This window comes from Ambystoma mexicanum, chromosome 5p (assembly GCF_040938575.1).
Source record: "Ambystoma mexicanum isolate Mex_15411 chromosome 5p, UKY_AmexF1_1, whole genome shotgun sequence".
NCBI classification, from domain to species: Eukaryota; Metazoa; Chordata; class Amphibia; order Caudata; family Ambystomatidae; genus Ambystoma; species Ambystoma mexicanum.
This window is the reverse complement of record NC_090930.1, coordinates 846,051,725-846,076,640: the sequence shown is the minus strand read 5'-3', so window position 1 is coordinate 846,076,640 and position 24,916 is coordinate 846,051,725. Positions and strand designations below refer to the sequence as shown.

The window sequence follows — 24,916 nt, the reverse complement described above, 5'->3', positions numbered from 1 at the left end:
TCCACATACATGCCGATACAAATTGCAACAATCAACTTTCTCTTAAGTTTGAATCTGACCACATTGGTTGAAAATTGTAGCCTTATCACTGGTAATGCACAAATTGCAAATGTTCTGTTTAAATGGAAATGAATAAATGAATGTAGTATGGAATTTTGCTTTTCTTTTCTTTTGTTTTTTGTTTTTATTGTTGAGCTATATAATTCTATATATTTGTAATACATTTGTATTATGTTATTTATATATATACATTTTGAAAGGTTGATTTAATTCAGCTGAATCAAATAAAAATAAAAAATGCTTGTGTTTCTTGAGTAGGGAAGCTAAGCTTTAGGTCCATATGACAAACACCAGGTGAAGAAACTGAAAATTGAGTAAGTTTTGAGAACAGCATTTTTTGTGGTATTTGTTCATGTTATGTTGAAGCCAGGGGCTAGAGGAGCACTTGATTAAACTATATGAAATTATGGGGTAGCTAAGCCCTTGGTTTTTTAGTTAAGTAAGATAAATATTTTCAAACATTGTTGTTTTGTCAAGAATTATTGTTGTTTTGCCAAGAAAGCTATATGTGACTAAACCATATTGTGAGCCTAGTGTTTTACACTAGAAACTGTCCCCAGTCATTACACATATGTGAACTAGATTGTTCCCATTAGGTCAATTTTTAAAAATGACACAAGCCACTTCCCATTTTAAATGGTTTGTTAGTTATTTTGGAATTAATGCCAGATACCTTCTCTGTTAGGCACACAGTAGAGTGCCCCTGATTTGTTAATCTCAATGTAAGCAATAGGCATTTTTTTTAGTAATAAATGGGACATTTTGAAAGAGCATATATCAATGAGCATGCATAGGCCCATTACATAGGTGAGAAAAAGGCAATGGAAAGAAACCATTTAAAAATAAAATCTGGACACATTGATGAAAAGTAATTGGGAAAAAGGAATGGTGCTTCGCTAAAAAGTTTCAGTGCACTACCAAAAGGAAGACCATATGCACACAGTTTATTTTTATAGAATTTGTAACAGAAGGCAGGGAAGTATGTCAACAGAAGGAGAGAAGGAGGATGAGAAGGGGCACAATGTTGGGAGAGCAAAAGAAAGACAGATTGTAAATGAAAGCACAGGAGAGTGCTATAAGTAACCAGAACAGTGAGAATATTGGCCATTAAGGACAGCAAGAGGAGGAATGGAATATGCACCATAATACACACAGAGTTATAAGGATATTACACATGCAGACGCAAGCTTATGTACCAAAGGCACAGCAGTTGTATATACCCTTAGATTCTGGGTTGTTCAGTGCACTTTTTGATGCCTAGAATTGGTTCTCATCAATACCGGCTTTCCATATTACATTGTTCTATTTCAAAATAATCTGTTGGTGTACTGGTACTGTTTAGGGCACTTTCAGTTGTTTAGAATGGGTTTGGCCATGAAATGGAAAAGGATAGCATATTGTTTCAGATTTACTGTTCCCATAATATTCTTCTAAAGTATACATGCCATTCTGACATAGATTGGTGTGCTTATTTGAACGTGACATACCATTTCCGGCTATTCTGGACACATATTGCTCTTTCAACTGGGTCTTAGGCAGAAATAGATTAATGACAGCGTATTATTCCACATTTTCATATTCCAAATTATTCTTCTGCAGTGTACATGCGCTTTGCACTGAAGTTGGAATACTTAGAGTGGAATTACCATTTGTTTCTGTAAAATTCCAAGGGCGTTTCCTTAAATAGTTTATGGGTAGGTATGAGGTAACAAAAGCATATTATTTAAAATGGTTGTATTCCAAAGCATACTTATGAAGTGTTAATCATTGTATCAGTGAGATTTGAACGCTTACATTTGAAGTATCATGCCCTTAATCAGTGTTCTGGGTCCTTTTAAGTATTTAAAAGGTTTTCTGGGGTTGAAAGAGTTAATAACAACATCTTCTTTCATATTTTTCTATCCCAAAACTTTCTTCTAAAACCTACATGATACGATATGGCATTTATAACGCGCCTGTACACAAGTGTTGCTAGACGCGACAAAACAAGGAGGGGGAAACAAAGGGAGGACAGAACAATGATCTTACTAGGCCTTGTGTCGTTCAGATGGCGCAAGTTTGTTTGTTTATTATTATTGCCACTTCCCTGCAAGTGCAGGGAAGTGGGAAGGGGAGACATGCCAGGGGGGAGGGGAAGGGAGAAGTGCAGGTAAATTAATAAGTGCAGCCAGCAGGTGCCAAATGAGTGCAGAGAGAAGAGACTGCAGGATTGCAGGAACAGACCCTTAAGTGCTGGGGGAAGGCCAGAGGCAGTGCAAGGGCAACTGGACATGCAGGTGTCTGGGCCCGAGTTCAGATGGTATCCAGGTGACCAGTGCGTGGAGCAGTCAGGAACATCTGCAGGGGGAGAAAAGGAAGGTCTTGAGTAGCTTCCGGAACAAGAGGTGGTTCTGCTCAAGTTTGAGAGAGGCAGGGAGGCTGTTTCAGAGGAAGGCCCCAGCCGAGGAGAGAGATCTGCCCCCAACTCTGTACTTAGAGAAGCGTCTGACCCTCAGAGAGTTGGAGGTAGATGAGCGGAGAGCTTGAGAAGGAACATGTTTTGGAAGAGAAAGGTGGAGGTAGAGTGGTCCCAGGCCCCTTGTGGACGATGCAGAGGGTCTTGAACTTGATCCTTGCAGCCACCGGGAACCAGTGAAGAGATTTCAGTGCTGGAGAGATACGATCCCTAGCTTGAGGCCGAGGACAAGTCTTGCAGTCCTGTTCTGGATAAGTTGTAAAGGTTAAAGAGTAGAGGCAGGCAGATTTAGAAAGAGTCTGTTGCAGTAGTCTAGCCTAGAGAGGACCATAGCTCTGGAGACAGTGAGCTTCTGGGGGAAGTGAGAAAAGGAGGGATGCCTCTTAGGAGGTGCAGCTGATAGTTTAACTTCTTAAGAGACATCAGAGATGTGAGGAGAGAAGAAGAGAGTGGAGTTGAAGATGACACCAAGGTTCTTAGCCTCACACGAAGAAGCAGTAAGGGGGCCGAAAGTGGGCGGCCAGAGAGAGAGAGAGGAAAGGAGGGAGCAGGTGTCCCAATGAGGAGGATCTCAGTCTTACTGGCATTAAGGCAGAGATCGTTGGTGGCACACCATTCCTGAATTGTGGCCAGACAGTCTGGTATGAGAGAAGGAGCCGAGGTGGCTGAGGGGAGCCTGAAAGAGAGGTGGGTGTCATCCACATAACACTGAAAATTGGAGCAGAAAGTAGGGATGCGGACGGAAAGAGGTGCTGGGTATTGGTTGAACAGCCAGGGAGAGAGGTTTGACCCCTGGGAAACACCACAAGTATAGAGAGAGATAGAAGAGAGGAAAGACCCCAGTTGGATCTGAGAGGGTTGGCCAGAGAGAAAGGAGGTCAACCAGGCCAGGGCCTGATCAGTGATACGCAGGTTGTCACAGAGATGTTTGAGCAGGATGGCATGTCAAACGCAGCGGATGAATCGAGTAGAATGAGGACAGAAGGGAGATTAGATCCAAGGTTCGAGAGCAGGGCTTCATGTGTGTTCAGGAGAGCAGTTTCCATGCTTCTGGGAGCCCTGAAGCCAGGCCGGTGGTCGTGGAGGCAACCAACAGATTCGGTATGCAGCTTAATCTGGGAGATGGTCAGCTTTTCCAAGAGTTTGCACAGGAAAGGAGTGATGGAAATAGGGTGATAGTTAGCCAAAGAGGAAGGATCAGCTGAGGGCTTCTTTAGTGCTCAAGTGGGAGGGGAAAGTTCCAGTGGCAAAGGAGTGATTGCAGAAATCGGACAAGGCTGGAGCAAGGGTGTCGACGTAGTCCTTGATGGTTCTGGATGAGCAGGTGAGAACCTGCTATGACAAGACTTTCCTGGAACAGACTTATCTAGAAACATCGTCAGCAGTGAACAGGGGAAAGGAGGACAAAGGAGGAGGAGAGACGGCTTCAGACATGCCAGAAGTAGTAGAGGAGAAAGAATAAGAGGTAGAGGAAGAGAGGGTGGGTAGGATGTTCTGAGTTTTAGTGGTGAAATGAGAAGCCAAGGCCGTGCAGTCAGCCTTAGAGGGAACAGGAGAGGCTGAGACTGCAGCAGGCTTGGCCAGCTCCTTGCAGATTTTGAAAGGTTTGGCCGAATTGTTAGATGCCGCAGAGAGGCAGGCTTGGATGTAGGCTCTCTTCTTAGAGAGGACAGAGAGTCTTACTGCCTTTTGAGCAGGCGGCAGGCCAGTTTGTCAGGAGGTGCGCCTGATGCCCTCCTCTTCCTCTCTGCCGGCCTACACTTGTCTTTAAGGGCAGCGAGGTCGGAATCGTACCAAGAGTTGCACTTGAATTTGGGCTTCAAGCGGATCCTCATGGCATGGGCAAGGACATCCAGACTGTTAGAGATGGAGAGATGAAAGTTAGAGAGGGCTGTGTCAGTGTGGGAGTCAGCGAAGGGTGCAGAAGGAGAGAATGTGGTGGTGAAAGCCTCAACTGAACCACGCTACATTGGTCAGATGACCGAGAAGCTAGGTGGCAGTGCTGGAGTCAGCTTGGCCTGAGGGGTAGAGAGAGAGAGGTAAGAGGAATGGAAAAAATTATCACTCCAAGAGAGGAGTAGTGAGAAGGTTACAGAGGGGGCGGTCTGAGGAGATCAGAACATCCAAGGTGTGCCCTGCAGGTTGAGTCTTTCCACAGGGAAGAATAGACAGAGAGAGTCACAGAGGTTGCGAAAGAGTCCAGAAGAAGGGCAGGTAGCATCCAGGTGGATGTTCAGGTCTTCAAGGAGGAGTACCAACTGTTTTTAATTCGAAATGTCTGCATGGTCATAGTGTTTTTGCCTTTTCCATGCATTTGTACCTGTTACAAGGCATATTCTGGTCAGCAATGGCTTAATGACAGCAACACATTCATGATATATCATCTTAAAGTGCTCTCCATGTGTTTCTCATCTTTTTCAGGTGATTTTCATTCACTTTGTTTGTATTTGAGTACTATTCTGGCGTTTTCCAGCTTTTACCCCGACCCAGAGTTTCCCCGACCCAGAGTGTTATACCCTCCTTTGCATTTAAATGACAGAGATAAGTGAAGCATACCAATAAAGGTAACTGCAACTTTGCAAAACCCTCAAAAGGCAAACACTCAGTCTTGGAATAACTTGACAGGCTTGTAGTAAAACAATTGATAATATTTAAATCACACCTTACTTGCAATCAGGTTTCTGCACCAAGCGGATGATACACTCTTCGGATGTACATACCTGGAACATTGGCACTTTCAGATTCAACCTTGGCATCGGGATCCGTAGCCTGGATGTCTTCTTGTGCTGTAAAAGCAAACAAGGACCAGGTTAGTGAAGTTATAGGTGATTTCATCGCTGCAAATAAACATTGATGGAGAAACGATATATTGTCTAACCCACTAAACACCCCTCCTAACATATTTTAGGACTGGTACATTTATGATATATGATATGATAAATGATATGATATGGCATTTATAACGCACCTCTACACAAGTGTTTATAGGCGCGACAAGACAAGGAGGGGGAAAAAGGGAGGACAAAACAGCAATCTTACTAGGTCTTGTGTCAATCAGATCGCACAAGTGCAGGGAAAGGGAAATGGAGAAGTCCCGGGGGCGGAGGGAGAAGCGCAGATAGAACAATAAGTGCAGCCAACAGGTGGCTCATACATGCAGAGAGAAGGGACTGCAGGGTTGCAGGAACAGACCCTTAAGTGCTGGGGAAGCTTGGAGGCAGTCCGAGGGCTACTGGACATGCAGGAGCCTGGCCCCGAGGTCAGAGGGTATCCATGTGACCAGTGCGCGGAGCAGTCAGGTACATCAGCAGGGATGTGCAAGCGAGAAAGCGCAAGCGAAAAGGAAGGTCTTGAGTTGCTTCCGGAACTACAGGTGGTTCTGCTCAAATTTGAGAGAAGCAGGGAGGCTGCTCCAGAGGGAGGCCCCAGCCGAGGAGAGAGATCTGCCCCCAACTCTCTGCTTGAGAAGGACGATGTTTTGGAAGAGAAAGTTGGAAGTAGAGCAGTACCAGGCCCCAGAAAGCCTTGTTGACGATGCAGAGGGTCTTGAATTTGATCCTTGCAGCCACAGGGAGCCAGTGAAGAGATTTCAGTGCTTGAGAGATATGATGCCTGGGCTTGAGGCCAAGGACGAGTCTTGCAGTCCTGTTCTGGATAAGTTGTAAAGGTCAAAGAATAGAAGAAGGCATTTATATAAACAAACTCCAGACCTAGAATATTTGGGGAAAGTGTTGGATAGTGGCTTTAAAAATATTGCTTCCCCCTCAATGTTTATTTCCAGCGATGAAGTTACTGGTGCCGTTACTGCACTTTAACGAATCACCAGCAAAACAAGTGAAGAGATGTACATGAACCTTAGTGATTTAGATTAATTTGACCTACACTCAAGAGCTATTTTGAAACTCAGAGTAACAGTTCTCTCAACTTAAATAAGGTAGGAGTGCCTTACCTAATAGTTGACATTATTCGTAATGCAGTCTTCAGCATTTTGGGATCTTAGTAATAAGAAAGAAGGACATGTTTGTACACCAGAAGTCTTGAGATGGAAAACAAGACCACAACTGACAGAAGAAAATGCCAACTGTCTAAAGGGAACAAGATTGTTCAAAAGCACGAGGTACTCACATGATAGTAATACTGAACTTTTAATTTACAATATTGCTCTAACATGACAAATGTACCTTGCCATTAAAGCTTTGAAGTTTAATAATTGAACTTGCTAATTGTCTTTACCAGTGTTTTATGCCACGCTAGATTGCAATCACAAATCACTTCAAAGCGCCGATGATGAAAAAGAAAGCAAAGACCTGGAAAAACAAGAGGTAATGGAAGAGGAAGACCAGGGGACTTTCACAACTTAGCCCAGGTGCCCAATTCCAGACACTGGAACAGCAGGGAGTGGGGGGAGGAAATAGTGGGGAAAACACAGTAACTCACCATAGTGGCTACTGTACTCCCACGCTATAACCCCCTTTACTCCAAATGTATGGTTGTCCATCCTATGGTTAATAGAATAGAACCTTTTCCACAGAAAAACGTCTTTAAAATTGAAATAAGGCACAAAATCAGCATAAATGCGGAGGACCTCCATGCATGCTGACACCACCTCTCTACAATGCCTGCCAGGTAATGTTTCCCCTGTGCCAGTTGGACCAATTAATTTATATGTTATTAGGGGTGTGCAGAGTGGGCACATGGAGGAAAGGGGATGATGGACTTGGAGTACAGTAGTCACCAGGGTGACTACCTTTTTGCTACGCATAATCTTCACCCCCTTTCCTCCATATGGGAATATCAAACATAAATCCCCAAGGGTTTAGCAAGTACTCTAAGCAAAAAGGCTTTCATGGACAGCCTGACTAAACCCAGCATCTGATCTAGTGCTAATGCAAAAGGCAGAGGATAAGCGATATGGCTACCTTAACAATCACCTCCCAAGGGATGTGTCTCTGAAAAGCTACGGTCATAGCTTTTGCCCTGAGTGTGTGTGCATGAAGGTGCCGGAAAGGTGACTTCACTTGATCTTGTAGACCTTATTGCACTCTGAGATCCGGGAAAAAAATCCAAGGGGTAGTGGAAGTCTTAGAGGTATTTTTCCTTGCTTCCTTGTGAAGTCCCAAAAGTAATAAGGAGTTTGTCATTTTTCTTAAAGCTCTTGGAAACATGAAGCAGGAATTTAAAAAAGTGTTGAAGGTTAAGGGTGTGAAGCGTCATTTCAGCATCTGACCCAGAAGATGTCAAATAAGGTGCTAGGAGCACTTCCTGATGCATATGGAAAACTATACCACCATCAGCAAAAAAGTCATAAGGGCCACCCTGTCACTGTGAACAACAGTAAAGGGCTGCAAAGGTAATAAAGGCTGAATTGTATAAATGTGTCTTGCTGAATTCACTGCCAATGATACCATATGACCGGATTAGAAGTTGAAAAAACAATTAATCTGAGCTTCTATATGTCCTTGTAGCTGCTAGGTAGATTTGACATGAGTCTATTTTAACACACAAATTGGCCATGAGAGAAATGAATGAGAGGTCCTGTTTCTGGGTTAAGACTCATGTTAAGGGAATAGTGGGAAAAGCAAACACATTTATTCCTGTGTTCGTTTTTGGTATATTCTTTCCTAGCTGCCTGTGTCATCTCCATATTCTCCTCAGAAAGCCCCAGAGGACCTACAGACAGCTCCTTGGGAAGTAGACAACTTCATTGGCTGAGGGGAGGAATGGAGGACAGTGGGTGAGGAACTCAGCACTGCCACTCTTGAGGTAAAAACATCAGTATCTGGCTGACCAACTTGTTTTTCAAGGATCATTGATGACCTTGGAGACTGCCTCTATTTGAGGAGTACTTTAAAAATTAGTGGGATTGGAGGGACATTTTAAGATTACATTTTCACCCACAGGATATGTAGATTGTTCCCTAGAGACCTGGTCCCAGGGCTTGCTTAGAGGCAAAGCCCCTGCATTTGGAGTTTTTGAGAGTGACAAATAGGTATAGTTTATGAGTTCATAGTGCTGGAAGATCTGTGATAGGATGTGATAGTGAAGACATTGGCATGGCCAATTCGGTTCAGACTAGCTGCTTGCACATTGTACTGTCCCACTAAATGAATTACCCACAGGAGAATACCATGTCAAAGGGTCCTCTCCCAAATATTCACTGTCAGGATGCACAGAGGAGGGATTTCTTACCCAACCTGCTTGTTGAGGTAGAATGTTCATGTGGTGTTGTCTGAATGAGTGCTATCTTGATGGCAATCATCAGGGAAACCTGTTGGAACCTGGAAAAAAGCCCACAGCTCTAACTGTTGAAGTGATGTTGTTACTATGAAGGGGTCCAGCAGAGGTTATGAACCAACACGTCCGGTAGAGTTGTATCCCAACCATAGAGGGATCAATCAAGAGGTGTGACTGTTGAGTGCAGGGGTTCTGGGAATGGGGGCAAAGAAGGAGATTTAAGTCCTCTGCGCACCAAAGTAAGTCTTCTCAGAGAGACAATGCGATTAGTATCTTGGCATATTGATCTTCCCGAAATTGATCCTATGACTGGATAAGATTAAATACTTCTCATCTTGAATCTGCCTAGTTAGACTGAAAGAACATGGCATGTCAAAAGGCCCAGATTCCTTTGAAACCACAAAGCATACTTCTCCATTCTGGAAAGAAAAATGTACTCACTGTAGCAACTTTTATATTTCTCATCCCTTGTCCCCTTACTCCTATGTTCTGTCCCCTTTCCTTCATACTGCAAAGATGACAGGACCATGACCATTTACCCCCAAAAAATGCGCAATTCCCCTTTAAATTTAGAGCGTGCAGTTGCTCGGCTGCAGGCGTAACCAAGCCCTGCTAACTCCACCCTTAGTCCTCTTTTCCTTATGGATGGGAGCGGACCTGCCCCAAGTCATCTCGAGAATGTTGGACTGTGCAACAGCTTTTTCCCGCTCGTTTTTTCCTCCTATCCCAGCCTCTGGCACCTGGATCCCCTTTGTATGTCGCTCCTGAGCAGTTTTAACAGGTGTGCATCCGTGAGAGATAATTCCTGGCTCCAGACCCCCATGCGCTCTGCAAAGAGTGCTTGGGGGCTGACCAACGGTGGAATTCATGTGAAGCGTGCAACGCCCTTACACCAAGGTCTTTAAAGAACCGACTCGCCAGGTGGAGTGAGGTATTTTCCATATCTCCTACAGAACATCAAAAGGCCTTTGTGCATCGTAAGCCCAAGATCTTTAAATAGGAAAGTCACCTTTTTTTCAGAGCGCCTCAGCAAGGGTACTCTTTCCCAGGGAATTCCGCTGCTGAGTGGAGTCACCACGAGCCTTGTACAAGCGCCGACCTGAGGCCTATAAGGCTACCACCGCTTGTGCTGAAGGGTCTACCAACTGTACTGTGTCCGGGCGTTGAGAAGCCAAAGGGCTTTGATACCAGACTCTGGTCCGAGGGACTATAAAGCTCTACTACCAGGCACTCAAATGAGGGGGCGCTTAAACTCATTCAGACTACTAGGTCAACACCTGTGGGCAACAAGCCTCCCAATGGTTCCTCCGAGGTCTGTGCCATTACAGAGTGGAGAATTGTGGGCCAACAGAGGCCTATGCCATCAGGATTCTGCGCAAAACACCAAGGTTCCATGTATTCCTGTCAGAAGTATCACTGTGATGGTGATTAAGCAATCAGGCACCTCTATGTTTGTGAGTAATTGCCATCTGGCAAGGGTGTAGAAGCCTTGGCTTTCTTGATTTTTATATATTAATAAAATGATGCAGGTCATTTCATATTTGAAAGGTACATCTGCTGATTGCATTCTCATTTCATTAGCTCCATGCCAAAAGTATAGTGTATACCTGTGGCCTGCTACATCAGTATCCTTATCTGCACTACCTGCTCTACCAGTAGCACAGAGTAGGTTCAGAGGTCACAGGTTCCTTTTTGACAGCTGCAGTGACAGCCAAGTCACTGCACACCAAGGGCTGCATTTAAGACATGAACTTCTGTACCAAAACCCTACAGTTATGGGTTTACTGTCCCGGTGGCATATATATCTTTAAATATAAGAGTTAGGGTATGGTGGATGGTGTGTCCCATAATTATTACAGCCACAGTAATGTGATATCACACATGTTAGACCTGTGAGCCCAGCTTAGCTGTGAAAGGATTATGTTTATTCTCCCCAAACAGGCTAGACCTAGTCACTGCTGACAGGACTGTAGCCTTGGGGATTGCCTTTCTTTGTTCCTTTGTCCCTTTGTGTGGGCAGATAACATCCACCCCAGAGAGACAGCCACTCCACAGTAAGCTGTCCTGGGAACAGGCCCCAAAGGGCACACTCAATAACAACAGGCGTACCAGGGTGCTGCACACATAAAGGCCTTTGATTCTATTGTTAAGGGAAGGGGGCGGGCTTAGTGTAGACAGAGGGAACTCTTTACAGCAAGACGAAATTTCCCCCATCTTGTTTCTCTCTGCCTCTATCTTTCATTCCTGTAGCACAAAGCACTTTGGGTGTAATGTCAGATGGCAGAGTCCACTTGTTTCAAGAACAGGAATTGGACCCCTAAAGCAGGCTAGCTTTAGTCCAATCAATGGGAGCTTTTCCCTTTAAAAGATGGGGTCTCTCGCCACTTCTTTGAATCATCTCTGGACTTTAAACTTTCAAGAAGATTTTGTTAGACCCTGTTCGGAGAGAAGTCCTTCCAAAAATCCTCCAGTTGTGAGGTGAAGGCAGGTGTTCCAATTCAGAGGGAAACTCTGCACCTTAACAATCCCCTGGGGGTGAACTGCTGCTGGAACAAGACCTGCATCTCTGGCAGCCACACTGCTTCCCAGAATCGCACCGTGTTGGAAAAACCTGGTTCACTGTTGTCGAACTGCCAAGACACTGCAAAGGTATTATTGACTGATAGCTGCCCCCCATGTCCATTTTAGGCTCACAGCCCTCTTGAGAGTATAGCCTTCCCTCGGCCCACGGTACCACAAAAGGCAAAGGAGATAGATCTCTTAACTGTGCCTGTTTAACTTTATTATTGTGTTGGCTCTTGGCTTGCAGAAGTGTGGGGGCTGAGTAGGCTTTTTAGCCTGTGCTCATCCTTCTACTCCTGCAGGGCAGAAGTCAATTTGTCACAATGGTGTGCAGCGGTTGGGATTTGGAACATACTGTATCTGATTTTAGTCAGCCAAATTAAGAGTGTGTATTTAATGTTAGAGTCACCGCCAAGGCATTTTTCAATTGCACGATGGAACTTGACATGAACTCTGCAACCACCTTGTCAGAATGTGAGCTGCAGCAGCTTTGTCAAACCAGGCAACTCTCCTGTGGCAGTAAGGTGAAGAAAACTGAACTGCAGAAAAGCCTCCAGACTTTTGAGGAAACTAGAGGGCTAGAAGATTGCCATGCGATCAGTAGCAGTACTATGCCTCCATTTACTGTTCCGCTGGCGCTCGCATGCCAGGATGCTGCGCAATTGTTTGATGTTACCCTGCAGAAAGGGGCATGCTTGCTTGCAGTGGCACTTCAATTACTGGCATTCCGAGTGACAAGTGACTTCAGCATGCTTTTTTTAAAAAAAAAAACATTTTTATTAGTTTTTACAACACACAAATAACAATCAACTCTCCCAACAGTTTCCGTGTCCAGTTTCCTAGCATACAATTTGCATAGCTTTATTACTGTCATCCTCCCCCCTATCCTCTTAACTCGAGCTTCCTCCATTATTCCTCCAAATATCATGTCTCAGGGGGCTCTTCCCCTCTACTGCTCTCAGGTGTATCCTGTTCGCTTAGGGTGGTTTGGGTGGATCCCGACAATGTGGCCACCAATTGTCTCCATGCTACCAGAGGTCCCACTTTGTTTTCCTCCCCTCTGCTGGCTGCCTCATACTACTGTTTCGGCGTCGGCCCATTTCAGGAGATCATGCCACCATACCTATATTCTGGGTCTGTGGTTTGTTTTCCAGCTCATTGCAATTCTCTGTTTAGCCAGAATGTAGATCAGGTCCTTGAGTTTGCTCAAGTGTTTCAAGTTGCGTGGTCTGGTGAATCCCCCTACCATGCATGACCACACAGATCCTACATCTAGCTTAAGTCCCTTCTCAGTTAGGCGTAGGTTAACTTCCCCCCAGAATTTTCCCACCTCATGGCATGCCCAGAACATATGAATCATTTCCACTTCCACCTCCCCACACTTGGGGCATGTTTATATTTCTGTGCCACCAAATTTGGCGATCTTCCGTGGGGTCATGTATGCCCTATGGGTTATGTACAGCTGAATCTGTTGCAGCCTCGCATTTCTGTACACCTTTATGTGGTATCTCTGTGCCCTTTCCCATAGCCCGTCTTGCATAGGTATTCCAGCCTCCTCCTCCCAATTCAGTCTCAGCAGAGACATCTCTTTACCCACTCTAGACATCACCAGTTTGTAGATCCGGGATGCCTCATGCCCTCCTTCCGAGATATCATATATCGTTTCTTTAGCCATGTCAGGTTGTTCTGCTAGCACTATTTTGGACCATGTCCCCTTCACCCGATTGACTACTCTGGTATAAGTGATGTACTGCCCCAGGTGTAACCCAGTTTCATAAACTATCGTTTGGAAGTCCAATGCCCTCCCTTCTTGCCATATATCTCCCAGAGTTGCTATGCCTACCGGTTCCCAATGTTTATGAATCCCCTTTCTTAGTTGCTCATCCACCCCGCGTAGCCTGCGAGGAGCATGGGGATGGGTTGCCCATAGCCCGGCATGCCCTGTGCCATGTCTTCCAGCCTAGTTCCAGCAATCATGATCGCCCTTTTAGCTCTGATTTGGGTAGCCAGATCAGTTCTTTCAAAAAATACGGGTCACATTCACCCCTTAGCAGTCTAGATTCTGCCGTCATGTCTTCCGACAGCCACCTAGCGACATATTGTAGTTGCCCGGCCCAGTCGTATATCTCAAAGTTCTGCAAGTTTATTCCCCCTCTGTCATACGTGTTCTGTAACTTCCATAAGGCAATTCTGTGTCTGGTGTTGTGCCAAAGAAAGCCCCTGCATAGGCTCTGAAGTTTGATAAAAAAGCATCTAGGCAACATGTGTGGATGTTTACAAAAAAGTGTAGTAGCCTGGGCAAGACCACCATCTTCATCAAAGCCGCACTCCCCACCATGGCTAGGGGGAGCTTCATCCAGACCTCATGCTGTTTTGATGTTTTCTACCGCTTTCTCTGTGTTATATTTGTGTTTGTCTCCTAGTGACCTCAGCATGCTTGTCGGCACAATGGCAGTCTGTTTTCCCAAAATACAGGAAAACATTGATGCCTTTTCAACACCAGTCGTGTTGCTCCTCAAAAGATTCTCTAGATCTTGAGTTGACTTTGCCTACCTGTTTCCCTGTGTCATCCCTGCTTTCAGTGTTGTTGACTGATTCCTTGTTTTTTGACCTGGCTCATGCTTTTGGATTGCCTTTTCTAGTTGTCCAGTTTGGTTGCAATTGGCTTTCCGATGTGTTTAACTTCGGCTTGTTTTTTGCACTACTCTTGGATCCTCCCTTTCGCCTTGGCTGGATTTCACAACCCCTTCGTGATTCTGGTGAGAACTCTCACTGCCTGCTTTGCTCAAGGCTTTAACAAGGTTTTTTCTTGAATCCTAACTACACTGGGGACGTTTCTTTGAATGCTCTGTGGTCTTTTCCTGGATTTTCACATCTGCTCCTCTTCGACTTTTCTGTCTCCTGTTGGGGTCTACTTGTCTTCTGTGAAGGAGCCGGTTGCCTTTAGTGTGGCTCCTTATTCCACCAGGTTTAAGTCCATTCAAACTATGCCTTGGACTGGTTGTGGTAGTTATTGCCAGCTTCGGGATCGTCCAGGCAGTTACCTGACCAATGGACACTATAGAATGAGATTGCTACCGGACCTGCTGCTTATTCTGGCTCCCTCTGCAGTTTCCTGTATTTTGTGGACCCAGATAAGCCAAGTTGTTAGTTCATCATCTAGGGGGATTTTGTGGTTGGATTACCCTCTATACCTCTGTAGGAACAGTCTTTCCCCTATTCTTTCTATAGCCCGGAACTGGCCTCTTGGGGTTTTCCTGCCCGTTGAACCTGTCCTTTCACTTAATGCCTTGTGTTAAGGACTCTGAGTGGGCTGTTTAGGGGAAAGTTGTAGCGTCTCCGTGGAAGTCAGAAGAAGATATAACAGAAGCAAAATGCCCCCAACCTTGCATGGAACATTCGGCATGTGCGCTGAGGAGCTTAAACTGACCAAGCGAAAGTTAAAGCCGGCCCAGGAGAGCTAGGGAGCAATTTCCCTGGGCTGGCTTTGACTCGTCCATAATGGGTGATGGGTGGGTCCGTACCTGGTTGCCCATAATGAAGGAGTTGCCCCTGGAAAGGAGGGGAAGATCCCACAGGAACGCGCATATGGTGAGATGTCGAAGAGAAGAACAAGTTACTTATCAACTATAACATTCTTTCGACTGGATGTTCCTCCCACGTATTCCTCATCTTGTGATAAATCGTTATCTCCAGCTTCGCTGCTTCGGAAAAAAAAATTCTCGGCAGAGGGCGCTGTGCTCGAGGTCGTGGCGTCGATTGTCCCTCGACGTACTCTGTACTCTGTCGACGTCACCGATGGTATAAATAGCTCGAGCCGCGCCCGTTGCTTCAGTTCTGTTTTTTCGATGAAATATATATATATATATATAGGAGGAACACCCAGGCATGTCCCATGACCGATACATTCTTCGTGAGAGGAAAGTGTAAGAAAACGTAAAATTGTACTGTGGGGTAGGATGGCAGGGTCAATGAGGAATACGTGGGAGGAACATCCAGTCGAAACAACGTTACAGTTGGTAAGTAACTTGTTCTTCGAATGGATTGTGTCCTCCCACGTATTCCTCATCTTGTGATAGGCTCCCATAGCATTATCAATTTTTGGAGGTGGGAGTACTAATTTCAGTTTTCGTGGACAGAATGCAGAACTGCCTTTGCAAATAAACCCTTGTTAGAGGAGGCAGTGTCCAAACAATAATGTTTAACAAAAGTATGCATTGTGTTACAGGTTGCAGCTGCACAAATATCTGCTGCCAGTACTCCCCTCTTTAGAGCTGCAGAAGTAGCCATTCCCTTTGTAGAATGGGCACGAAGCCCATCTGGTGGTTCTTTTCCGTCTAATCTGTAGCATTCAACTATGGCTAATATGATCCAGCGGGAAATGGTCTGTTTTGTTACAGATAAGCCTAATTTATGACCAGTATAACCCACAAACAGTTGGTCATCTTGTCTCAATTTAGTCATCCTAGAGATGTAAAAACTAAGAGCCCTCTTGGGATCTAATCTGTGTAATTTCTCCTCTTCTTTGCCCAGATGAGGAGGAGGATAAAAAGTTGGTAGTACTATTTTTTGTGACAAATGGAAGTCCGAGACTACTTTTGGCAAGAACGAAGGTTTAACTTTAAGGACTACCTTATCTTTATAAAAGATAGTATATGGTGGTTTGCATGAGAGAGCCTGAAGTTCGCTAACCCTGCGGGCTGATGATAGGGCCACAAGGAGGACAGTTTTTAGAGTCAAAAGCCTCAACGGACATGAGTGCAGAGGATCAAAAGGTATTCAAGTCAAGAATTTGAATACTAAATTTAAGTCCCAAGTTGGCACATGAAAAGGTACTGGAGGGTTTTCATTAGTAAGCCCCTTTAAGAATTGAATAATTAACGGTATTTTGAAATATGAAACCTCTTTCGAGGAGCGCTTGAAAATGGACAGCGCAGCAAGGTATCCTTTGATTGTTCCTATCTGGTGCCCCAGATTAGCTAGATGTAGTAGAAAAGAGAGCACCATTGGGGTGCCACACTGAAAAGGGTCCACATCCTTGTCTTTGCACCAGTTACTAAACCTGTTCCAGCGACATCGGTACAAAGATTTTGTTACTGGTCTTCTGGCCGAAAGCAAGATTTCCATTACGTCATCCAGAAGATCCCAATCCTTGTATCTCAACCTCTCAGAAACCATGCGTGAAGGTTGAGTGTCTTGACCTCTGGATGGAGAACCCGACCTTCCTCTTGAGAGAGAAGATCCTCTCTTTGCGGAAGACGTATTGGAGGGCAGATGGACATGTCTAGAAGGTCCGGGTACCACATTCTCCTGGCCCAATCCGGGGCAATTAGGATCATGGTTTTCCTGAACTATCTCAACCTCCTGATTACTTGAGGAATCACAGAGACTGGGGGAAAAGCGTACAGCAGTGGAAACTTCCATTCCACAACAAATGCGTCTCCCAGAGCTCCTCTTTGAGGAAATTCCCTTGAGCAGTACTGATCGCACTTCTGGTTGATCGCGGAGGTAAACAGATCCACTTGAGGGGTTCCCCAAAGGGCGAAGATCTCCAGAAGGACTTCCTGAGCGAGCTCCCACTCGTGAGAGACTGTGCTCTGCCTGCTCAGAGCGTCTGTCGCTGTGTTCTTCTCTCCGGCTAGGTGAATTGCCGACAGAGAGATTCCTTCTCGTATTGCCCAGAACCAGAGCTGCATTGCTTCTCTGCACAGTGGCAGTGACCCTACACCTCCTCTCTTGTTGAGATAGTACATGGCCACTGTATTGTCCGTCATTATCAGGACATTCTTTCCCTGTACAGAGGGCAGAAAGGCCTTCAGAGCTAGTCTGATTGCCCTCAGCTCCAATAGGTTGATGTGTAGTTTGGACTCCGATGGAGACCAACGACCGCTGATTGTCAGATCGTTGGTGTGTGCTTCCCACCCCGTGAGTGAGGCGTCCGTCACTACCGTTATCTCCGGCCATGGTTGCCAAAAAGATTCTCCCTTGAGAATGTTGTCGTTGCAAGCCCACCATAGAAGATCCTGAGCGACTGCGCTCGGGACTTGCAGAAGATCCGACATATTCCCTGAGAACTGGGACCACTGAGTTCTGAGTGCCCATTGAAGGGATCTCATTCTCAACCTGGCCTCTGGTACTAGGAAAATGCAGGATGCCATGAGGCCGAGCAACCTGAGAAAATCGAAGGCCGGTAGATGTTGGGCATTCTGAAACTTCGTTACAATCTGCTGGATGTGGAGAGCTCTCACTTCGGGAGGCGAGGCTTTTCCCGATGAAGTGTCCAAGACTGCTCCGATAAACTGGAGTTTCTGGGATGGTATCATGTGGGACTTCTTGAAATTGAGGGAGAAGCCCAGTTTGTGGAGGAAGTGGCAGGTGATCGAAAGATGTTCCTGAGCTTGTTCTGGAGAACTTGCTCTGATCAACCAGTCGTCCAGGTAGGGATATATGTGAATACCTCCTCTCCTGAGACTTGCTGCCACAACCGCCAACAGTTTGGTGAAAACCCTCGGGGCGGAGGTCAACCCTAATGGCAGACCTCGAAACCGATAATGAGAATTGCCAATCGCGAACCTCAGGTACTTTCTGTGCTTTGGATGGATTGGCACATGAAAGTAAGCATCCTGGAGGTCCAATGATACCAACCAATCTTGGAGTTGGAGAGCCTGAAGGATCTGAGAAAGAGTCACCATCTTGAACTTGTCCTTCCTGAGCAACTTGTTAAAGTTTCTCAAGTCCAAGATGGGTCTCAGTCCTCTGTCCTTTTTTGAGATGAGAAAATATGAGGAGTACCAACCCCTGTTCCTCTCCGCTACAGGTACCAGTTCTATGGCACCTTTCTCTAGCAGGGTTAAAATTTCCTGCAACAGGAGCAGATCAGGAATTTTGGCAGAGTTGGCTCCCGGTGGATGATTCTGAGGCCTTTTTAGAAAGGGGAGACAGTAACCTTGGGCTACTGTTTCCAGTGCCCAAACATCTGAGGTAATGCCCCGCCATTCCTTCAGATGTTGAGAGATCCTGCCTTCCACTGGTGTTTTGTGTAACAAGGTCTCAGAGGGATTTGGAGGTGGCTGCAGGAGTGGCTGAGGTTACAGATGCCGCTCCTGGGGCTGATTTTGCACCTCTTCCTCGTGCTCCACGAGGGAAATTTCTTTTGCCCCTTTGAGAAGCCTGTCCTCTTCCTCTACCAAAAGAGGAGTAGTATCAAAAAGAACGACCCCTCCAGGAAGATGAGCCGGAATAGGATTTTAGAGGCTGGCGCAAAGAGGCGCTAAGTGATTTAGCTGCCGCTTTCGAGGTCTGAAGTTTTTCTAGGCTTTCATCAGCCTTTCTGCCAAAGAGCCTCGAGCCATCAAAGGGCATGTTGAGGAGTCCAGCTTGCACGTCCGGTGCAAATCCCGACTTCCACAACCACGCAAATCTGCGTAGAACAACACTTGCAGCCATGGATCTGCTGATACTATCAGCAGTATCCAGTCCAGACTGGAGACATTCCCCCATTGCCTCCTTCCCGTCTTTGACTATATTCAGGAAGCCTTCCCTTTCCTCGCCTTCCGGAATATGATCAGCCGCCGCCGAAATACAGTCCCACAGGGTATGGGTAAACCTGGCTAGGGTACAGGTGACATTTGCCGACTTAAGTGCCATACTGCCTGACGTGAAAACTTTACGTGCCCAGGCATCCATTTTTTTATCCTCTCTATCTGGAGGGATAGTTGGATAAGCAGTTTGTTTTGAAGTAGATGCTGCCTGAATGACTAAACTCTCTGGAGTCGGATGTTTATTCAAATATTCAGGATCCGTTCCAGCTGGTCTATATTTTCCTGGAAAAGTGCTATCTGCAGCAGCAATAGTTTCTAGTTTCTCCCAGTTTTTCTCCACAGTTCTTTGACGGGCCCTGTGAAAAGGGAGAACAGGATCTTTCTGAGGTCCCTTTACGATTATATCTGTCATGTCATCTTGTTAAAAAATGGGTGAAGTATTACCCCAACCCATATATTCAACTACCCTGGTCATAAGACCCCTGTACCCAGCATCTGCATGCTCTTCAGGATCAGGTTTGGCGAACTCTAATTCTGGGGATGTGTCAACTCCAATGGCAGAATGTAGAGTATCACTCAGGTCTCTCATTCTAGATTCCTGATCAATAAGTTCCTCAGGAACTTGTCTTGTACCATATGTAACTCCCAGAGGAGTAACCTCATCTTCTTCTGAAACAGACTCTTCATAGATTGCTGACATAGATTTGAAAAAGTCTGACCTGGGCAAAGGAGTGAATCTCCTTTCTTCCTCTTCCATCTGCTTCGAAGGAAATGGCAAATCCCTTGAAGTTTTCGAGGGTGTCTTCGAAGTCTTCGAAGTTTTCGAAGATGACTTCGATAACCGCGTCGATGACGCATTTGGCTTTGGCGTCAAAATTATCAACGTTGAGGGCGTCGACAAAGTTGTCGGAGTCTTCAACGACTTGTGTTTCTTGCACGGCACTGGAGAGGTGCTCGACTCTCACTCTCGAAGAGTCTTCGACGGTTTTACGTTGACTCGAGGTTTTTTGTATTCCTCGACGCTACTGGTCTTGGCCATGGTAGCATTGGACTTCCCTTTGTCGTCCAATGGAGCGACTTTAGGGGTATGGCTTTTTCAAGGGTCTTTCGAGGGGGTCGGGCCCCATTCTCGAAAACCTCCATCATCTTTTTGCGTAATTCTTCCCACTTACTGGGAGAATCCGATTTAGTCGGACAACGAATTTCTTCGGTCGACTCTGAAGAAGAAGATGATGAGGGAGATCTATGTCTCCTCTTCATTTTTTTCGATCTGCTCCTAGATCGAGATCTCTTCAAGTGCCTATGGCGATCCGATTCCTTAGAATCAGTCGCTTTCTTGTGTCTTTTTGACAAAACCTTTTTTGAGGCCTCCCTCCCCACCGACAGTTTACCTCTCCTCTCACAAAGAGCTTTTTCGGTCATCGCTTGGCAGGACCCGCAGTCGTCGGTTCGGTGACTGGAACCGAGACACCAGAGACAAATCCGGTGGGGATCGGTGATCGACATCTTAGATCCACAATCTGCACACTTTTTAAACCCAGTTCTGGGTGTCGAAGGTGTCGAAGATGACGACATTTTCTTCACAGAAAATAGAAGCGCGCCGATCTCGATAGCGAAGCGATCGGAAAAACGGAACTGAAGCAACGGGCGCGGCTCGAGCTATTTATACCATCAGTGACGTCGACAGAGTACAGAGTACGTCGAGGGACAATCGACGCCACGACCTTGAGCACAGCGCCCTCTGCCGAGAATTTTTTTTTCCGAAGCAGCGAAGCTGGAGATAACGATTTATCACAAAATGAGGAATACATGGGAGGACACAATCCATTCGAAAAGTGACAATTGGTTGGTGGACAGTAGAGGTTGGGTAATGAAACAATAAGGGGAGGTGGAGCCTAGAAAGCAGTCTCCGGAAACCCCAAGGCAGCCTCCGGTGTGGTAGAGATTTGGGGCCTTGGTAAGAAGTCGGCCCAGTCCTGCCTCCAGGACAGATTCAAGTTGCATCAATTATCTAGAGGCAAGGCCATGGAATTCTCATTCCAACCAGCGACAGAGATAATGAAGCTGGAAGAACAAGCTTAGAGGTATAGTTGAGACTGAGTGAGGACTTTCCTTTCAAAGAGACATTTATCTGATCATCCAACTGGTAAGGGAAATTGGGAAAACAAATTGATTAAGAGCATTCATGGGGCCTTCCTACTTGGGAAAAATGGCCACATAAGGACCCACGAAAAATACATTATTTGCATGGTCGGCCTATCTGGGAAGGGACTCAGAGGGATACTATCCTCACCCTTTTCATTTGTACTTTTTCCAAATGTTTTATAATTTTGGCCAAAACTTGTCATAATCGCTTAGAAAACATAAAAAGATTTCACTTTTGGGGGTCAGCCTTTTGTCAATCTTTGTACACTTTACAACAGCTTGCAAAGATTAGCTCTGTAATCAGGATTTTAGAGCAGGAAGTCATTATGATTTTTGAAGATACGCACCTGGAATTGCGGTACTTTCTGGTTCAGTGCCACCGGGAGGCTCCGCAGCCTGTATGTCTTCTTGTCCTAAAAAATCATACAAGAAACATGTACATGCACATTAACAAAAAAGTCAAGAACAAGTGAGGCTATTTATTTGATAAAAGATTCTTAGTACTTTCCGTTCCAATTGAAGAAATGTTTTGAGACTCTGAGTAACTGCTTTCTTAGCTTAAACAAGATAAGTGTGCCTTTCCTTGCAGTTGAGAATGGTGTCATAACAAGTCTTTTGTGTTTTTTTCAAATCAATAGTAGGAATAATGAAGGCTATCCCTGCGCGTCAGATGTCTTTAGAAAGAAATCAAAATCACAATTACAGAGGAAACAATATTACAATTCTAAAAGAAAATAGGTGCTTAAAAAATAGTTACTGCACATTGGATGTGCGTAAACGATTCACAAGGTGTTGTCACTTCTCCCCATGAGGGAGCCCTTTTCCATGAGGCTAGGGAGGTGCGGCTGTTACCCCATAGTCTCCCTAGTGGTGGATTCATGTGGGAGGATCTCATGGGGAGGAGCTCCCCTCTGGGGATAAGGACCATCACCTGGGATACAGCCCAATGAATGTTGTCACTCCCCAACATTCTTTAGCCCTTCCTAATGCCCATGGCCACAACATTGAGAGCAAGCCTATTTATTATAATATAGGGCATAGGAATAAAAATACTAGGACAAGGAAGAACACGGGAGACATGAAGTTGATGAACTGTGATAACAATGGTACAAGGTGTCTCCAAGGAGACAAAAGGATTGAGCCTATAACAAAGAAGAAGGACTTGTGTAATCCGCATAGGACAAACTGGATACAAATGAACAAAGACTTTAGATCGGAGAAACCCAGCTGCAGAGCCGAACGCAGCTGTAACGAGAAGCCCAGTGGTGTCATGAGCAGCGTCTTTCCAGTCCTGTTGGGGAAAGCTGTCTTCACCGATGTCTCCAGCGCAGGAGATTCTAACACCGACCGAAAGCTGTGGAGAAGTGGAGAGCAGTAAAGAGGATGTGATGGAAGTTCTTCACCCACCAAGTGTAGGCGGACCTCATCCCGAAGCCGGGAAGATGCTGCAAAGCCATGAGTGCAGAGGAGAGAAGCCCACAGGGCTGAAGAAGTGTGCCCCAGTACCAGGAATTCCCTGCAAGGTACCAAAGCCCAGTGAGAGGTAAGGGGAGGTACATGAATACCCAAGGGGACCCAGGGGTTGACACAGAGGCTACAGTGGCTTTTCCCCGGCCCTGTATTGGCATGGGAGTTTATGGGTATAACGAGAGAAGAGTCTGGGACCCCAAGAGTAAGAAGAAAAGCATCAGAGGAACATTTCTTCTGTTCAGTAGTAGCAAGGAAACCACTAACCCCCAGAGAAGGGTCTGGGATCCCAAGAGGCGAACATAAGCATAAATCTTCCTTAGTGCAGTGGTAAGGGGGGTCTAGGACCCCAACAATAAGGAGGAAATCATTAGAGGAAATCTTCCTCGGCACAATGGTAATAAAGAAACCACTGACCACCATAGAAGGGTCTGGGATCCCCAAGAGTGAAAAGGTAAGCATCAGAGGAAATCTTCTTCAGCACAATTGTAGTGAGGAAACCACTGACCTCCAGAGAAGGGTTTGGAACCCCAACAGAGAGAAAGAACTGTACCAAGCAATACACAGAGAAGGGAGTCATTCTCCTGGTATCAGACAAAGAGCTGTGATAAAGATACCAGGACAAGGGAGTCATTGCCCCTAGCCATATTGGGAAATGAAGCAAGCATCACCAGGAAAAGGCACACATTCTCCTGGTGCAGGCATATAACTTGTTTTAAAGTCACCAGGTGAACATAGTCATTCACCCTGGCATTGTGGTGAACTGTACAATGTAACTCCAGGAGAAAGGAGATATTCTCTTGGCACTGGGCTGAGAGTGGTGCTGCAGACACCAGGAGAAAGGAGTCATCCACCTGGTTCTACTGGGAATGGCATACACTTGTACCAGGAGAAGGGTGTCATTCCCCCTGGTATTTCTGTTTAAAGAAACCAATTGTTGGACACTGTTCAAGAAGCGGGAGAAGGTAGCCAGTCTCTTGAAAGAAAACAAAACACAGTTAGTTTATTCTTTAATTATAGTGTGAAGGTTAGAGTAGGATTTGACACAGGACAGTTGATTTGATGGACATTCTGACAATTCATTTAGTTTTAGATCCAGGCAGGGAAACCCCTCCTAGAGATAGGGACAGTGAGGTCTTTCATTTAAGAAACTAGTTTAACAGCCTCTGTACATGGGCCAAAGTGCATGAAGAAAGACATTTTCAGAGTGTTAATAGAATGGAGGCGTGATATGCTAAAAATAATTGTATTTTCAGAATGCCCTCTCTCTCTGTATTGGGAAAAAAGTGATTTATTTTGTTGGAGGAACATTGCTTAGTCAAATGAATTTCTGTTGATATGTTTTTTTTTAAATGTATATATTTTCTTAGTGATGCAACCAAAAGTATGCTGTTAAAGTGGTATACCTGTGTTGGGCCTTTTCTGCAGCTAATTGTATTTGTTATCATTGTTGTAATACACATTTTGTTCACCTGGAAGATGAACTTGAAGTCTTATTATTGTATGCGTAAGGCAACAGCTCCCTCTAGAAGTGGTAGCAGGCGAATCGGGCGCATGACAGCTTTGGACAAACATACATCTGGCCTTTTATTATATAATATAATAAAACTTTGTAACCATAACCATGCCACCTTTGTGTCAGCTTCCTTCTTGCACACCCTTACAGATGGTAATAATGAACTTCTGACAAATGATAGATTTGGTCCATGTGCTTAGTGATGCGTGAAGCATCAAAAAGACGTTAACCTCAAGAACATACACAAAATTCTCCAGCTCACTAGAGAGTTCCTGTAATGCTGCCATCACATGACACAAAGGATATTTTGAGAGAGGGAGCAAGGCAGTGGCAGCTGGTGAATATTTTAATTGGAGGGGCATAAATGTTTCCCCCAAATACGAGGGTGCAACTGAGCGTAGCAAGGGAGCCTGAACCTACCAGGGAGAGTTTGGTAGGGTTCTCCCCCAGAGAAAAAAATTGAAATAATGGGTTAAAATGGTGGATTTTACAGAATACCTTTTCAAGAAATTGGGTAAAAAGACCACACAATTTGCAACTGCTTTTGTTGGGTAACCCATGAAAAAATCCTATAGAACCAAGTCACGAACAGTACACTTCCCACTCCGTTCCTCTTCTATCCTCTCCCTACCTACTCTATGGTGCTCTCTGTCTCTCCTATTTTTTCTAACTGTTTCTCTATCGACTAGGAAGAAGTTTAAAAAGGGCATCCTGGTTTCCAACCCAGGCCTCCATATCGCTGACACCTATACCAGTGCTTCCTCAGGGCAAACTTTCACCAACATCCTCTTTCTCGTTCCCTTGCAAGACCTATGGACTCTACATATGGTCTCTGTGCTCTCTCCCTTCTCTTCCTCTCCCATTAATGGTGGCACCCATTGGGAGGCCCTCCTGGCCTCCTTCCATTCCTCTAAGGTCATCATTAATGTCTACTTG

The 24,916-nt window shown here is 45.4% G+C and overlaps 1 protein-coding gene across 1 annotated transcript in view; it reads right to left on the bottom strand.

Moving 5' to 3' along the window:
* Positions 1–24,916, bottom strand: part of NME8 (NME/NM23 family member 8) — a 2,398,321-nt gene that overhangs the window by 117,459 nt on the left and 2,255,946 nt on the right. The window contains exons 21-22 of the mRNA XM_069613833.1: positions 21,345–21,410; positions 5,236–5,301 (exon numbers count right to left, since the gene is read on the bottom strand). Of these exons, the coding sequence (XP_069469934.1) occupies positions 5,236–5,301; positions 21,345–21,410 (132 nt within the window). The remainder of the gene's footprint in view (positions 1–5,235; positions 5,302–21,344; positions 21,411–24,916) is intronic.